At 44.8% G+C, this 18,324-nt stretch overlaps 1 protein-coding gene across 2 annotated transcripts in view; it reads left to right on the forward strand.

The window, feature by feature from the left end:
• The window catches only part of SETBP1 (SET binding protein 1), a 296,929-nt gene that overhangs the window by 193,409 nt on the left and 85,196 nt on the right, over window positions 1-18,324 (forward strand). For both annotated transcript variants that reach the window (XM_077818127.1, XM_077818128.1), the window contains exon 4: window positions 11,984-15,443. In XM_077818127.1, coding sequence (XP_077674253.1) covers window positions 11,984-15,443 — 3,460 coding nt within the window. The remainder of the gene's footprint in view (window positions 1-11,983; window positions 15,444-18,324) is intronic.

Below are 18,324 nucleotides of genomic sequence, written 5' to 3' on the forward strand. Positions count from 1 at the left end.
TTAACCTGGGAGGGGCTCTCATATTCCAGTTAGGGACACCAGCATAAAACCCAAGCGATACATATTATGACTTGCATTTCTGCAGTGCCTTCAGGCCCCACCTAGATTGGAGTCACAATGCCATTTAATTTTGAGCGAGGCACTGTACAAATACACAGTAAGAGACATTCACTGGCCAAAAGACCTTTCAGTCTATATGGAGAAGACAAACATAAGAAAGAAGCCAAGAGATGGGAATGACTTGTCAACAGTAGAGCCAGGCATAGACAACAGGTCTGCTGAGTTGCAGTCCAGTGCTCTATCCACAGGGCTATATTACCTCTACATGTATTGTAGTGTGTTTTATACAAATAGTGAAGCCTTAGTAATTGTCCTTGTGTTACAGTTTAGCTGGGAAGAGCACCATTTGTAGGTTAAATGAAAGCATTCAAATTAGCAACACATGGAGGCTCTATTCTGATAGTCCCGTCCTCACTGGGGTAACGTCCGTTTAAGAATCTTGAAACTGGCTTGAGGCTGAACAGTATTCTAACAAGAGTTGTCTTGCTCATGTAAATATGGCAAAACTGCATTCGAACCATTGTGCTCTACCTTAGATAGGGGCCTGATTGTTCTCTCACAGCTGCCTAAACTGATCAGCCAAACTGTGTTATGCTTAAACACGATACTTAAACAGCATTGTTATGTCAGTGGTGATGGGCTCTTTGTTGGAGATGACAGAAGAATCCCATTGTTCAAAGTTTTCCCAGACTCGGTGCTTAATACAAAGCTCTGAGAAGAGCCGGGCTGTTTACACATGTGATAAAGAAATACGCGCAGTGATGTGCAAGGATCCGAACAACCCCAAATTTATGGGGTGCCCAAAATCTAAACCTAATTCCTAATTTTACAGTTCTCCCTTGTCTATGCATTGGATTCAGTCAAACTCGTGAAGCCCAAAACTTGTATCTCTGAAGTGAATGAAATCTAGATACCTTTATTATAGTGGCTTAGTCACCTTTATTTAAAAGAGCAATAAAATAACAAGGCTCCAAAGAATACAGTTTGCAACAATGTAACCAGAGTGTTTATTGTCTCCTTTCTTAAGAATAAATGGTGTGTGTAGTTTTACCAGAACAATTGAAATCTAAAATTCATAGCCCGCTACGACATCACATATTTTATTTAGGCCCCTATTTTATTCTTTGTTTTCAGAATATTCTTCTGCTTTTTTCCTCCATTCTGTGTGTGTGTATATTTCTAGCATGAGGTGGGAAATATAGGAGTTTATTGTGACCACATATGTGGTTTAAACAGAGATAACTGGAACAAGTTTCCCTCCATCCTTCACATTCTATTATGGCCCTACCAAATTCTCAGTCCATTTTGGTCAACTTAACAGTCAGAGTATTTTAAAGATCGTAAATGTCATGATTTCCGCTAGTTAAATCTGAAATTTCAGTGTTGTAATTGTGGGATCCTCACCAAAAAAGAAGTTGTGGGGGGTTTGGAAGGTTGTTGTAGGGAGGTAGCCGGAGAGCGGTGGCTGCTGGCGGGAGCCCAGCTCTGAAGGCAGAGCCGCCGCCAGCAGCAGCGCAGAAGTCAGGATGGCCTGGTGTGGTGTTGCCACCCTAACTTCTGCGCTGCTGCCTGCAGAGCTGGATGTCCAGCCAACAGCCGCTGCTCTCCGGCCACCCAGCTCTGAAGCCAGCACAGAAATAAGGGTGGCAGTACAGTGACTCCCCCACTCTCCCCCCAAAATAACTTTGTAATACCCCTGCAACACCGTTTTGGGTCAGGCCCCCCACTTTGAAAAACGCTGGTCTCCCCCATGAAATCTGTGTAGTATATGTGAGGGGACTGTTGCCCCCTTACTAACATTCAGTGGGGGTGTTTTGGTTTTCTAGCTCCCAGTAGTAAAAAGGGGGAAGGGTCGATGGGGAATCAGAACCCTGAGACTGACAGCCCCCAGGAACAATGGGGAGAGGCCAATGCTCCAGGTCAGCCTGAATGACGGGGGGGCAGGCTAATCAGGGAGTCAGGAGGCCAGGGAGGTCCCGTCCCCCGTGTGAGCTGGATTTGTCTGGGTCAGACAGAGTGGGGCCGAGTTAAGGAGAAAGCAGGGGTGCAAGCTGAGCTGGGGAGCAGAGCTGGGCCAGATCCAGAGGGACCAGAAAAGCAGCCCAGAGAGAGCAGACCTGCCCTGGGAGCAGAGCTGCAGCAACCAGAGCCAGAGGGGCCAGAAAAGCAGCCCAGGAAGCAGGTCAGTGCTGGGAGCAGAGTCACAGAAGCAGCCTGCAGAGCAGACCTGTGCTGGGAACAGAGCTGCAGCAACCAGAGCCAGAGGGGCCAGAGAAGCAGCCCAGGGAGCTGGAGGCAGAGCAGCAGCAGCAGTGCAGAGACAGAGCGGTGGAGCTGGGGCTGGAGCAGTCCGGAGCTGGGTGCGGTGAGCAGCTGGGGAGACCGAGGGGGACTCTGGGCAGCAGGCCCAGCACAGAGAGACGCCTCAGCCAAGGGGCTCTGCAGGCCAGGATTGGATCGTAACCCCGACAGGGCAGGGGTGACACTGGGAAGAAGGGTCCTACCACTTAGAGCCTGAGAGCCGTGCGGCCACCACCAGAGCGAGTGTCCAACCCGCAGCATCCCTGCAGCACAGCCAGGGCCTGAGAGGAAGGCCTGGGACTTACAAGGAACAGACTGTGAACTGCCCTGACATTCCAGAGACACTGTTTGTGATGTTCCCTGCCACAGAGCGGGGTGATGTGTTTCCTTTAACCTTTCCCATTTCCCCTTATTCTTTTTAAAATTAATTGTTGATTAAATAACTTACATTTGCTTTCAATTGTATGTAATGGTCAGTGGGTCAGAGAAGTGCCCAGTGCAGAGAGAGTACCCCGGAGTGGGGACACCGTAGCCCCTGTCCTAGGTGACCACAGCAGAGTTGGGGGTCGAGCCCCCCAGGAATCCTGGCCCCAGCCTTGTTGGGGTTACGAGGACTCTGCCAGACAGGAGAGTGGAAGGGGAGTGCTCAAGGGCAGGGAGGCCACTGGGTAAAGGAAGTGGGATTGAGGACTCAGATCCTTTCGCTAGCCCACTTCACCGGGGTAGTGCAGAAGCCAGGAAAGTTCCCCACAAGAGCAGGACTATTCCCCCGCTTACATATAGGGCAAAAGCACACAAAAGATCAGATTTCACATCCATGATGTGTTTTTCATGGCCGTGAATTTGGTAGGGCCCTACTTTCTATGTATCAAAATTATTGTAACTGAGTAGTTGCAGAAAAAGACTTAGGGGCTACATTGTCTTTTTAGTCACATTAGGTGTAAATCCAGAAGGACCCCATTGACTTCAGTGGAGATCTTCCCAATGTATACCAGTTCATGTTCTGTAAATGGACACAGGTGATGTTTTACTCTTAATTAGCCCTCTCCAACCCCATGCTGTGTCAGGCCCTCAAGTGGTCACCCAGCAGCTTCATGTCAATTTCTCTTTAAAAAAAAAGTGTGACAGGTCAGAGCTCCTGACTCCTGAGAGTGCCATTTCCATTTGGTTTTACATAACTGAAAGTACAAGGATTTTTGGAGGGAAGGGACTGGAGAGAGAGCACATTTTCTAGTCGCTCCGGAAAATCCCTCTGCTTTGGAATAATGCATGAGCTACTTGTCTATTAATATGGCGTAACTAACTTAAAAAAAAAATTAACACCAGACTCCTGCAATCAGATCTATGCTGGCTTCAGTGAGGCTCCCCACAGGCGTGTCAGGGTCTCATTTGTACTTTTGAGATCCTTTTGTTGTTTTCTATTCCAGCATATATAGCACGCCAGTTCTTTATTCTTTTCTGCCTTGATAGAACCCTTTTAGTTGTGGCTACATTTGCCTGAAGTGAGCTCTGCTGAGCTTGGGGCCTTTGAATTGTTTGTTAGTTGATGGTACATTTCAGAAGCCTGAATCCTTTTGTTTATAGCTTCACTCTATGTTTTATTAAGGTTCAGTGCACCGAGAAGTCCTCCCACTGAACAGAGTGCATCAAGCCCCTGTTTATTGATATACGATAGGCCATAAAGCCATCATGACATAGGCTTTAGGAGAGTGATTCCAGCCTGCCAGAATCTCAGTGGAGGCTGATGGAAATTTTACTTTGCTTTGATTGTGAGCTTCAAGTGGCCAATTTTCAGCTGTCCCTTTCTGAGAAGAAAGGACAACACTACTCCCTCGCAACTTTCAGCTAAGAATTGGTAGGAGCCAGGTTTATTTATGCCTTTGTTGACCTTGGAGATCTCCCTGTTCTCTTTCTTTAGAAGTCCCTCCCTCCCAACCCCCATCACCTGATAATATTTTGTCATATATACTAGTTTTATATGATGCAGGAACCCAGGCCAAGATTTTTGAAAGTGACTAATGATTTTGGGTGCCTCCATTTTTGGATGCCCAACTTAAGAAACCAAAAAAGGGCCTTATTTTCAGAAGGCGGCTGCTCTGCACATTTTGAAAATCACACCTCACATTGGGCACCTAAAATTCAGGGCGTCCAAAGTCACTGGTCCCTTCTAAAAACCTCAAGGTAACATTTTCCCAAGAACCTAAGTCCCATTTTCAAAAGTGACTTGGGCACACAGGAGTCAGATTCCACTGACTTTCAAGGAGATTTTGGGTCCTGAGTACTGAAGTCACTTTTGAAAATGGGACTTAGGCATTTCAGACTAATTTTCTAGGGGGAGTCAGGGATGGCTGTGAGATAACAGCAAGCACTTCCCAAGACCCTGATTCTAAATTACATCATTCGTTTATGAAAAGCTTCCCCTCTCCCTGTCCTAAGAACAATGTAACAAAGGACAGAATATCCCCAGAGTGAACTCTGATATGTCACGGTGGATGCCAGTCCCCGCAGACGCTCCCGATGTTATTAATTTTTAAAACAAACTTGCTGATTGAGGTTCTGACTGCCTTTAAATTGTCTCTACAAGGAGACTGTGTACTAATTAACCCACAGAAACAATCAATGATGTACCTTTTTCAAGTTTCAGGGTGATTAGAATATGAAAATGAAGAGCACAATGGTGCAGATGTTTTAAAATCACAGCAGACAGCAATTAGTGACATGGGAACCAGCTGCTTATCTCTCCAGATAAAGCCTCTTAATAGGGAATTACACTTGAGGAGCCATTACACAGATGGATCTGCGAATGATTTAAAGAGGGGGCGTTATAGTATTAACTTTGATTTGTGAGCCAGGGCCTTGACAAGCTTTATGCATGCTACCTCTGGAAGAAGGTGCATTTGTAAAAGGGGGCTCCTTATATATTAGCAGCCAAGTTTTCTTTTAGTATTGTTTTTAAGTTGTATCATTTTTTTAAACCTATATTATCTTTACTAAGGGCTTGCTTTTGACCAGGCGGTTACTGGGATCTCTTCTGGCTCCTATTGTTCCTGCTCTGGGACAGTAAGTGGTGCATGGATTTAAGGGATAGATTTTGAAAGGGGAATGATTTAAAAAAAGTATGAGGTATTCAGTAATTAAATGTAAAGGTTTCCTGTGGACCAGATTCTGTCACCCTTAGTGCTGACAGAGTATGGCACAGTTCCTCCTGGGTTGGCAGAATCCGGCCCTCTCTTTTAAGCAGTTAGCTTGCGGCTTGGACTGCATGCCAGCATAAAGGCGTAAAAGGGGGTAATACATTCCCATATGCACCTCTGCAGGCTACCCAGATCGGCATGTGCAGTGGTAAATGGGCAGCATGCATGGAGCAAGTTGGAAGTGGGTGCTCCTCCTCCCCTTATTCTCTGGGCAGGACAGCTGAGCTGGTGCTGGATGTGTTGTCACTTGCTGCTGACACAGGTCTATGCAGCATCGCCAAGCCTGTGTGTTAAAAAACCGCGAGTCAGGCTTCAAAAATCATGAGGTTGGATTACATATCAGGAGATTTTTTTTAAAAATAGTCTACCTTGGGGTTCATTTGAGTTTTGTCCTCTGCATCCTAAGCTTTCGGGGGGCACTTATGCTACATTTTCCCATCTTCTCTCTGCAGCCCTGAGGACTAGGAACTTCAAAATGTTCAAAAATGTTTCAAAAATGAAAACTGAGATTTTCACGCAGTCACACACATCCAGGAGCTAGGGCTTTTAGAGTGTCGCCAAATATCACGACACTCGTGCTCAAATCACAGGAGTTGGCAACACGGCAAGAGTAAATTCCTATCCCCGCCTCCCTCGAGAAAGGATGGCAGGCAGTGTGTTTCAGAATCGCTGGACAGGGAAGGAGTTCCCACATTGCTGTGATTTGGGGCCTCGTGAAGAGCAAAATGCCAACACGGGCAGGCCCTGGTGATGAAATTCTACAGATAGACCAAAAGCTAAATACGAATAAATCTTCCATTCCCATGAATGGGCCAGATTCTGCTCTCGGTGCTACTGATATAGCTACAATTAACTCTGCTGAAGCCAACAAGCCAACTCTGCTGAAGCTATTGGAATGAGTAGCCAAGCTGCTGTATATAGTATTCTGTACTGGCAGTTGTACAAAGAACTGAATTCCAGAAAATGCAATGAGAAATAGCCATCAGCTGTTGTCTGAAGAGCCCTGTTCACAGTCACCCCCACTGAAAGCTCCAGTCCCTACGGCTATCTTTACTGCGGGGTGGTTGTTGTGAGGTTTTTTGTTTGTTTTTTGTTGTTGCTCGATCTTTGTTCACAATGCCCTTTGATTGTGGTGCTCACCCAGCAGGGGAAATTGAAGCTGAAACATTAGGGACAATGGGATCAGGCGGTGTGATCCAGATGGATACATTGGGAACAAAATACACTTAACTGCATTACTTTCAGCTAGCTGATTTGCCGGTCCTCTTAAGTAAACAGTGCCCACATATCAATTGCAGCAAGTCAAATTCGACCTGCTGCAGGCAACATGATCTCTGGTTGCCATGCTGGAGTAGCGTATACTGAAGAATTATGTGAGAGTGGCATGCGTGTGTTTGACGGGGGAGAGTTCATCGTAAAATGATACTGGAAGAAGCTACATTAAGAGACCCAGTGGGCTGTTGCATGCTTGGGCGAATACATAGTTTTGATAGAATGTACAGATGGCACAATCCTGCAAACCCTTCCACAGGGGCTTAACTTTTGAAGTCCTGTTGAAACCAGGGTGACTCCTTTGTGCTTAAAGTAGAACATGTGATTAAACAGTTGCAGGCCTGGCACCTTAGATGTCACATGTATCTCTTTTCATGGATTGCAATATAAAGCTTGTGCTTCTCTGTGGTCTTATAGCAACAGCAGGGCTATACTTAGAGATCCGTCGGTAGTTTCAGTGTCAACCTCCGCTTTGGGAGACAAGGTGATCAGAGCGGACCGGTAACTGGCTATGTCCAAACTACACCACTGCGTGAATTGCAGAGCTCACCAGAGTGTTGCTATCGAACTGCCCCATGTGGACGCTGCTGGCGGGAGCAGAAAGGTACCTGGTTTGCTTTAATGTAGACCTTTTCGTTTGCACCCGCAGCATCCACACAGGACAGTTAGAGTGCAACACTTTGGGGTGCTCTGCAATTCACGCCCCTGTCATCCGTATTGCGGCTCAGTGTAGACAAGCCCTGAGTCACAAAAAGTCCGCTGCTTTGCAGTTGGCATCCAAGTTGTCGGTCCTCAAATTATCATTACTATTTTTAGCCCTGAATTAAATATCTTTGCCTTTTTTAAGCCAAGGGTGAGGGGCATTGTGATTTTTTTTTTCGACTGCTGTAACCCTTACTTTTCGAATGAAATTTCTCAGGGCATTGAATCATAGAATATCAGAGTTGGAAGGGACCTCAGGAGGTCATCTAGTCCAACCCCCTGCTCAAAGCAGGACCAGTCCCCAGTGTTTGCCCCAGATCCCTAAATGGCCACCTCAAGGATTGAACTCACAACCCTGGATTTAGCAGGCCAGTGCTCAAACCACTGAGCTATCCCTTCCTCCCCATTGAGTTTCATAACTCAGCCTTTTGGGAGGAACTTTAGGGTTACTTTGATTACAGCCATAGGGCTAGGTGCTCCACTGAAGTAAAGTCCTACATCTTCATGGAAGAGAGTGGAACAGTGCCAGCTTTACACCATCAGAGCCCTGTAAGTTCTAGTTTTTGCGAGTTTTTGAAGTGAGAGATCATTATTATTTAGGGATCTTTGGGGCATAGATTGTGTACTCCTGTGTTTGTACAGCACCCAGCACGACCCCAATATGGAGCTTTCTGGTTGCTGCTGCAATGTAAATATTAATGAAAAACAAAAGTCACACCAGGAAGTCCTCTCAGTGGGGTAGCTGCTTTATAGACTGATGTGAAAGCAAGAGGTATAGTCCTGGTCTGACTGAAGTCGAGAGCAAACCTTCTGCTAAGAAAGCCTGCTGCTAGACTGCTTGATAAAGTGCAATGTACTTCCCCTTCCATGTCCCACAGTCCCACTGTGAAAGCCAGCATAAGCACCCCTGTGTGTGCTCCCAGGAGATTAGGGAGGGAGTGGTGGGACTGCAGTTGTGCCTGTATCTTTGCTGAGGCCTGGCCAGGTATGGGATAGCTTCTGGAGCCAGTCTTGCCCCCGTGCTCTTCACACTGCACACCATAAGAACCAGGCACAATCTGGTCTGGAAGATGAGAGCCGGCAGAAGCAGCAGGGGGACAATGAAGTTGACTATGCATCTCGTGAGCTTGATCATTATTTTAAAAAATAGTGATTTTACGCTAAACACAATATTTCAGTGCCCTCCTTTTTCAGTGGCCAAAGGGGATGGAGGGAGGTGGCTACCTTTTGTAGGCCTGCCTGAAGAAAGATGTCAAATTCACAACCCTGGAAACTGAACTCCTCCATGTAAACAAGCAGATTGTGTCATCCTAGAACCCCCGAGCAAATGCAGCGCAGGTCGCATCAATGCAGGCTCTCCCTTTACTGTCTGCTCCGTGTGATTCAGCACTGACGTAGAGGGAGCTGCTTGTAGAACGAGCAGCTAGTTCATTCCTCGGGATCAGTTTACTGCTTGGGCTCTGGGAATAGGCTGAGAAGAAGGGTGCACAAACCAAAACACCTGCAATTTACAACAGCTGCACACTCTGTTTTCTCACTTTACTTTTCCTGGGAATCTTTTCCTTTCCTAAGCATGCTCAGCCCACATGCACAAATGCCGAACAATCCCCAGAACTGAAGAATCTCCAGTTACTCCTTGAGCCAGTGCACCCCAATAGCTTAAATATTATGGTGTGTTCCAACAAGGCCACATGCCTGACTTTTACATACACCCACCAAGGATCTATCACCATCCATTTCCCAGTAATATACAGGTTTGCCGGTCTCTAAACATAAATCCTGAACCTGGTGGTTCACGACCTTTAAACATAAGAACATACGAATGACCATACTGGGTTGACCAGTGGTCCATCTAGACCAGTATTCTCTCTTCCAACAGTGGCTGGAGACAGATGCTTCAGAGGAAAGGAACAGAACAGGGTAATTATCAAGTGATCCATTCCCTGTCATCCACTCTCAGCTTCTGGCAGTCAGAGCATTGCGTTTTATCCCTGACCTTGCCCAATAAGCATTTATGGACCTATTCTCCATAAATTTATCTAACTCTTTTTTTAACCTGGTTATACTTCTGGCCTTCACAACATCTCCTGCTAATGAGTTCCACAATTTGATTGTGCATTGTGTGAAGAAGTACTTCCTTGTGTTTGTTTTAAATCTGCTGCCTGTTAATTTCATTGGATGACCCCTGGTTCTGGTGTTGTGAAAAGGGGTAAATTTCCGTATTCACTTTCGCCGCACCTTTCTTGATTTTATAGACCTCGATCATATCCCCCCTTTAGTCGTCTTTTTTCCAAGCTGAACAGCCCCAGTCTTTTGAATCTCTCCTCATCTGGAAACTGTTCCATACCCCTGATCACTTTTGTTGCCCTTCTCTTTACTTTTTCCAACTCTAATATATCTTTTTTGAGATGGGGCATCTAGAACTGCATACAGTATTCAAGGTGTGGATTTATATAGTGGCACGATGGTATTTTCTGTCTTATGATCTATTCCTTTCTGTTAGCTTTTTTGACTGCCGCTGTACTTTGAGCAGATTTGTTTTTTAGAAATATCCACAAAGGCTCCTAGATCTCTTTCTTGAATGGTAACAGCTAATTTAGACCCCATCATTTTATATTTATAGTTGGGATTATATTTTCCAATGTGCGTTACTTTGCATTTATCAACACTGAAGTTCATCTGCCATTTTGTTGCCCACTTACTCCCATTTTGTGAGATTCCTTTGTAACTCTTAGTTAAGTCCAAAGCTAACTTCAATCTTGAGTTATTTTGTGTCATCTGAAAACTTTGCCATGTCACTGTTTACCCCTTTTTCTAGATCATTTATGAACACGTTGAACAGCACTGGTCCGAGTGCAGATCCTTGGAGGACCCTGCTTTTTACCTCTCACCACCGTAAAAACTGATCATTTATTCCTGCTCTATGTTTCCTATCTTTAAATCAGTTACTGATCCACGAGAACACCTTCCCTCCCCATGAATGCTAACTTTGCTTATAAGTCTTTGTGGAGGGACCTTGCCAAAACTTTCTGGAAGTCCAATTGTCCACTAGATCACCCTTCTCCACATGTTTGTTGGCACCCTCAAAGAACAAAATTTCATTTGAGGTCAATCAGGATTGGGGTTATGTAGCACTTCTGACAACCATGCTTCATAGACCTGAAAACCTTTTAGGATGGGATCTTCTTTCCCCGAAATATCTGTTATAAATCCCGAGAAAAAGGGGTTTATGGTAGTACCGCTGATATAAACTTAACTGTAATAGCCAAACAGTGGCAGTAAAATGTAGTTAGTGTTATTTTCTATGCTCTTCCCTTGCTTACACATTTATTTTAAGTATCCCATCACGTATTTGGTATTCAGTCTAATTACAATCACAGTTTACTCCTGAAGAGTAGCTTGCAACACTACATGTATGAAACACATTTCACAGCTTGACATGGAGCGTCACAAAAATGGATAGGAAATCATCATAAAACCAACAAATGATTACGGGGGAGCAAGAGTCTAGAAGTGGTCAATAAATGAAAGTGAAGTGAGTTTGTTTTGTTTGAAGGGGCTTTTGAAAATGTTATGCCTGAAACATGCATAATTTCTTCAGCTGAAGAAAGTCCATCGAGAATCAATGTGGACTTTCATTTGCTCTGCACTAGTCTTCAACATAACTGTACTCTTTATGTTATCCCTGAAGTTTGAAGGGATGTGGTCAGATTAAAAATCATATTGCAAATATTGCTTACCCAGATTGCGAATTACAGTTCATTAAAATAGAAAGAGACGTTCAAAACTAATTTGGGTCCTGATCCTCCTGTACTGTATTCACATGAGTAGTCCAGTTGGGCCTACTCACATATATAAAGCTAAGCAGGTAAATAAGTCTTTGAAGATTCAGGACCATGCCTTTTCATCGCTTTTCCCTGAGGTTTCTAAAAAAAGCAGACCCGTCAATTTCATTTTCACTTTCTAGACAATGTCATTGTCCACTTCTCCTGCACTAGCACCAGGCTGTAATTTTTGAGCTGCAAACATGGGATCTGATTCTGCAACCCTCTCTGACACGGAGGGGCTGCCCGCAAAGGTAATGGTTACTCAACGTGGGAACAGGTTGCAAAATCAGGCCACTTACAAGGGAAGGTTTTGCTTGTGTTAGAAGTGTGCATGTGCAAACACACACACAAAAACCCTATATATATCCTTAGTAATTTAAAAGTGTATGGAAATATTTCTGTTGGTCTTAAGGTTGCAAAAAGATGCATTTACAACTCATAAATCTGTGGCCAAGTTTCACCTGTGTCCTTTTTTAAGGCGACTTTACAAAGTATCTTGAAACTTAAGAGCAGATCATTTAAGAGTAGTTGTCCTTCAACATGCAAGTTTATAAGATCTTTACATTAATGTTTATGATGAGCCCAATAAACTTACTTTTTTTTTTTTCATTTTCTTCTGCTTTGCAGGTTTATGACCGGCCCCCAAAGCATTCTGCTCTGCACTATGACCCAGGCCTCCAACAGGACTTCACCAGTGACACCTTAAAATCAAAGCACCAGCAAAAAAGCAGCAACCAGCACCATCTTGACTGGTCAGCAAGCTCTGACACTGGATCTGCTTCTCAAAGTTGCTTCCTCAATACAGAATCCAGCCGAGAAGCAGCTAGTGCCACCAAGGTTTCTGCTCAAGAGCCAGTTTCTTTCAGCAAGTCTCAAACAAAGAAATCTGGTGTAGGAAGCACATGGAGTCAGTTGTCAACCAACAATAAAGAGCTGGCTGTATGCAGTGCAGTTCCATCACCAAATAACATCACGGCAGCATCCCAGCCTAGCAATCCTTCAGAGTGCAATGGGCTTTTGCCTCTAGTTGATAAAGAGGGAGGAGGCCAAATGGAGATCCCTGACCAACCCACTGGGAACACAAAGAAGAAATCCAGCAAAAAAGACTTAATAATTCAAACCATCCAAAACACAGACGTAGAATGGGTGAAAAATGCTCAAAAAGCATTTGAGAGCAAAACCCATGACAGCATGGAAGGGAAAAAGGAATCTTATTCAACGGACAAACTGCTAGAAGCATCGCCCTCGAGGCAGAACCCGAGTTCTGCTAATGGTTCTGAGAGTGACACCAGTCACGTACGAATTACTATCCCAATAAAGACTCCGACAGCAGATATGTCTGGCCACAAAAGGAAAAAAAGGCAATCTTCAAAATCTACAGCAGATAAAACTATCCAGGAAAAAAGCCTACCTTCTGGACTTCCCATGAGCAGTGAAGTAGCAAACAGGACTAGTTCACAACTGGAGGGGAGCAAAAAAGATCTTCGAGCCACAAAGCAAGGGAAAGCTCCCGAGAACGAGTCCCTATTGACAGCTATTGAGAGCAGTGGGGTCACTGACAAAGCTCCCCCAAACAGTGCAGGTAGGCTCAGAAAATCTGCAGCTGGAACTTCCATGTCCGCTCCTACCAATCTTCCTGCATCAAGCAAATTGCCAGAAGTCCAGCACCCAAAACTTGTAGCAAAACGGAGATGGACCTGCAGCAAACCTAAAAACATGCTTCAGGAAACCTCCGTGGCTACATCCGAGAAGCTGATGGTGGAGCCTCCTTCAGCCTATCCCATCACTCCATCTAGCCCTCTGTATACCAATACAGACAGTCTTACTGTGATTACGCCCATCAAGAAAAAAAGAGGACGACCAAAGAAACAGCCTTTGCTCACTGTTGAAACCATCCACGAGGGGACCTCCACCAGCCCGGTCAGTCCAATCAATCGAGAATTTCCAGGCACAAAGAAAAGGAAGAGGAGACGGAACCTGGCTAAGCTGGCCCAGATGGTCCCAGGGGAGGACAAATCCATCAGTGAACTGAAATTTCACAAAAAGGTCGGCAAGCTGGGCGTGTTGGATAAGAAGACCATCAAGACCATCAACAAGATGAAGTCCCTCAAGAGGAAGAATATTCTGAATCAGATCTTGTCCTGTTCCAGCAACATAGCTTTGAAAACAAAAGCCCAGCCACCATCCAGTGCAGGAGCTGCGACCATCGATGCCAGACTAGGGAAGCAAATAAATGTCAGCAAGAGGGGGACTATCTACATTGGCAAAAAACGGGGCAGGAAGCCAAGAGCAGAGCTGCAGCCCCCTCCAGAAGAACCTAAGACAGCCATCAAGCACTCAAGGCCTGTTTTGAGCCAGCCAGAAAACCCAGCAGTGCCTTCCAACTTGCAGTCACTTGTGGCATTGTCACCAGCAGCTATTCATCCGCTTTCAACACAGTTAGTGGGGTCTAATGGCAACCTTAGCCCTGCAAGCACTGAAACAAATTTTTCAGAATTAAAAACTATGCCAAATCTTCAACCCATCAGTGCTCTTCCTACAAAAACCCAGAAAGGAATGCACAGTGGAACTTGGAAGCTGTCTCCACCCAGGTTAATGGCTAACTCACCTTCCCATCTGTGTGAAATAGGTTCTCTGAAAGAAGTCACGCTGTCACCAGTGAGTGAGTCTCACAGCGAGGAAACCATACCAAGCGACAGTGGAATAGGTACAGACAATAACAGCACTTCTGACCAAGCAGAAAAAAGCTCAGAATCCCGCAGGAGGTACTCTTTTGATTTCTGTACCCTGGACAATCCAGAGGCCATACCATCTGACACCAGCACAAAGAACAGGCATGGTCACCGGCAGAAGCATCTCATTGTTGATAACTTTCTCGCTCACGAGAGCATTAAAAAGCCAAAGCACAAGAGGAAAAGGAAAAGCCTGCAGAACAGAGATGACCTCCAGTTTCTTGCAGACCTCGAGGAGCTCATCAACAAGTTTCAAGTGTTCAGGATTTCCCATAGAAGCTACACGTTTTACCATGAAAATCCATATCCTAGCATTTTCAGGATTAATTTTGATCATTATTACCCTGTGCCATATATCCAGTATGACCCATTGCTCTATCTTCGCAGGACCTCTGACATGAAGTCTAAGAAGAAGCGTGGTAGACCTGCCAAAACCAATGACACCATGACAAAGGTGCCTTTTTTACAAGGGTTCGGTTACCCTATTCCCAGTGGGAGTTACTATGCACCCTATGGAATGCCTTACACATCAATGCCTATGATGAATCTTGGTTACTACGGTCAGTATCCAGCTCCTTTGTACCTGTCCCACACACTTGGAGCAGCTTCCCCATTTATGAGGCCCGCAGTGCCCCCACCCCAGTTCCATTCAGGCTCTCATATGAAGATGTCCACCACTGCCAAGCATAAAGCCAAACACGGAGTGCACCTGCAGACACCTGTGGGAATGAGCCTTGGAGATATGCAGTCCTCCTTGGCACCTCCAAAGGTTGGAGGAACCAGCCTTTCTAGTGGCCGACTTCACAAAAGAAAACACAAACATAAGCACAAGCATAAGGATGAGCGGATATTGGGGGCACATGAAGATCTGAGCGGTCTTTTTGCTAGCAAGTCCACCGGCTTCTCCAGCCATGCAATCAGTGAAAGGCTAAGTGGCTCAGACAAAGACCTCTCCTTGCTCAATGAGAAAAGCAAGCATAAGGAGAAACAGAAGCACCAGCATTGTGAAACGGGACACAAAGGCTCAAAGAGTAACTTTGAAGTGGATACACTGTCTACGTTATCGCTTTCTGATGCCCAGCAGTGGACGCAGAGCAAAGATAAAAGTGACTTGAGCAACGATCCCATTGACTCTTGCACAAAGAGATACTCGGGTAACGCTGAGACTAGTGCAAGGTCAGAGTCCCTGGACATGTTTGGTGAAATCAGTTCCTCCAGTGAAAAGCGGGACAATGATGCAAGTGGGAATAAAAGAAGAAGCTTTGAAGGGTTTGGAACGTACAGGGAAAAGGACATTCAGTCCTTCAGGATGAATAGGAAGGACAGAAGTACCTATGATTCTTCGGCCTCTTCAGGTAAGCCCTGAATTTCTAACCTGAGCAAAAAGGAGCTTGGCATTCTCAACGGTTATGTTCCTTTATAAAAGTTAGACACTTATTTCTCTGTCATTATATCATTAAACCCCCATGATTATCCAGACTTTGGATTGTTCGGGGCACGGGGCTGGGGGTGGCAAGAATGTTGGCTAGATCTAAAGCCAAAACCTTTTAAAGACATTTTGTTATTGCATGGCATTTTTATAAATATTTTCTCTTCTTCTCCCCTATTTATCCTCACTTCTTGCCTTTCCTTTGAAAATCTCCTGGGCACTGGCTTATACAGGGTCACTGCTATAGGTAACTGCTGGAAAGGGGAGCACTGCAGACTTTCCTCTTACTGGAATCCAGTGCCTCTGACCATGGTGAATTGAGTCTTTGCTTGCACAGCCCTTGGAAGTAGAGCCATCATACTAAAGAAAGATTCTCTCCTATGGCATGGAGAGCCTACAAAAGATGCCGGTTGATCACTAGTCTTAGTCCCATTAGGTGTGATGGGAGTTAAATGGTAGCTGTGAGACACGGAGCCAGCCCCACTAGTTGTGTGCTGTAGTGGCAATCAGGAGACCCAGGTATCCTGGCAATTAGGCAGTTTTTGGATGGGTAGACAGGCAGAGACCCCGGTTAGAATCCTAATCGAATTCTCTCACTTTCTGGTCAGCAGGAGTCATGCACAATCATGCACTTCAGACTGGGGTGGTAGCCAGGGGAGCCTGGTGTCACTGAAGCAATAAGCCCTAGATGATTAAGGATCAAGGTGGTTTGATTTTTAGCACTTACGACTTAGAAGAGAAGGTGGATGTGTGGGACTGGAAAGAAGGAGGGGACCTGAAGCTCCATTTAGGGCTTCAGGGCTTCTCTTCCCCACCCAGAAGAAGAAAGGGATCTGAATCTTGTCTGCAGACAGAACTGGACTTTGCATTATAAAGCTGCCTTCCTGGTAATGACACGGAGACAGGTGGTTTGCTGCAGTGTAAACAACTTTGGCTTGGGAGCAATCCCAGAGCTCCTGCACCATCAGATATCGCATTGTTCTGTCACACAGCACATTTCACGCTTGGGTTCTGGAGGAGTGTGCACCTTATTGGGATGGCCAAGTTTGGAGGAGATTCCGAGCTGGATTCTGATGTGCTAGAGAGGCACATCAAATTTGGGTCATTTCTGGCCTCGAAAATGAGGAGGCAGAATCGCTGTTGGGGAAGGCCCTGGGAGGGAGTATAGAATTTATGCAGCCTGCCCATATGAGATTCTTAGGCTTTTGATTAAGAGCCAAATGCTGCTCATGTTTAAGTTAACTGGATTATTCCATTTCCTTCACTGCGACTAGGATCTGGCCTTAAGTAAAGAACAGCAAAGTTTTAAATGGGAGAGTTACTAGGTAAAGTACAAAAAATCTAATATTCGTCCTGCCCTCCCTCTGGTGTACTAGGCAAATAGTCACTGTTTGACCAGTCTGTAACCTTTAGTCAACAGAAAACCAACCAGCAGTTTGGAAATATATCCATTAAAATTGCCATATGGAAACAGACCCATTGTAACAAATGTGTGACATACAGAAATGCTGGAATGAGACTGAATTTATTTCCTGGTCATAGCAACCAACATGGATGGGTCAGTTCATAGAATCATAGAATACCAGGCTTGGGAGGGACCTCAGGAGGTCATCTAGTCTAACCCCCTGCTCAAAGTAGGACCAGTCCCTAAATTTTTGCCCCATATTCCTAAATGGCCCCCTCAAGGATTGAACTCACAACCCTGGGTTTAGCAGGCCAAAGCTCAAACCACTGAGCTATCCCTTCTGTCACTCCGCCCTCCCAGTCATAGGGTGGGGTCATTATGCATGAACTGCAGTGGCTTCTATTACAATGATGATATGTCCTAACACATAAGGGTTCAGAGCCCCTATAATTTTTATCCTGAGTACATGATGGACATTACTGATTTCCCAATATAGTAGCAATTGCACTTTCATTTTCATGAATCGGAAGAACTGCTGAATCTTAATTTTCCAAGCTAATCCATTTAATATATGAAAAGAACATTCTAACTAAAGACGAAAAAAACTAAAATAACTGAGGACACTTTGAAATTGAGCTCTAAAATCCCCCTACATTTCCCACCAAACTGACTTTTAGTTCAGCTGAGGGTAGAATTCTTTGTTAATAAAAAGCCTGATTCATTTTGTTTTTCATTGGTGCATTATTGATGTCAATACAGAATAAGATGAAGTGGTTAGACCTGCAGTTTCTGCTTCACTGCACTCACTGTTCCAACTTTTAAAAATATCTTACTTTCATGACTGCTAATAGGTGTTGTTCCCCCATGACCTAATCCATCAAGTTGTAGATTATGAACTGTTTTCTTCATTGTCAAAGTATTATTTAGATGGAAAAATCATCCACATTTAGGTAACCAGAGCCAGCTAACCAGGGCCATAACTTGCACGACAAGAGGGAAAATATTAAAACTAAAGCACTCTGCCAAGAAAGGTCTGGAGCCAAGACTGCTCATTAAAGTCCAAGACCATCTGTCTACTTATGATCTTCTAAGATCTCAATGCCACTTTTTTTTTTTTTTGCCTTTCCCCTTCATTGGTATTCCCGGTTGCAGTCTGCTCTTGAAATTGTCCTCAGCTATTAACTGGTGTCCACTGAGGATGGATTAAACTTTTTCATGATAACCTTGACCTTCTTTCTCCTAACTTACCTTGTATTTCATGAAAATGAGAGCCAGGAAAGCACTGTGAAACATGTAGCTCTCCAGCTGGAGGCTGTTCCATAGCTGTGATAATTCTCATTATCAGGCAGTTTTAATCTCCTACTGTTTACATCTAATATATAATAATGATAAAGAAAGGCTT

The sequence above is a fragment of the Eretmochelys imbricata genome, chromosome 5 (assembly GCF_965152235.1).
Source record: "Eretmochelys imbricata isolate rEreImb1 chromosome 5, rEreImb1.hap1, whole genome shotgun sequence".
In the NCBI taxonomy this organism is placed as follows: domain Eukaryota; kingdom Metazoa; phylum Chordata; order Testudines; family Cheloniidae; genus Eretmochelys; species Eretmochelys imbricata.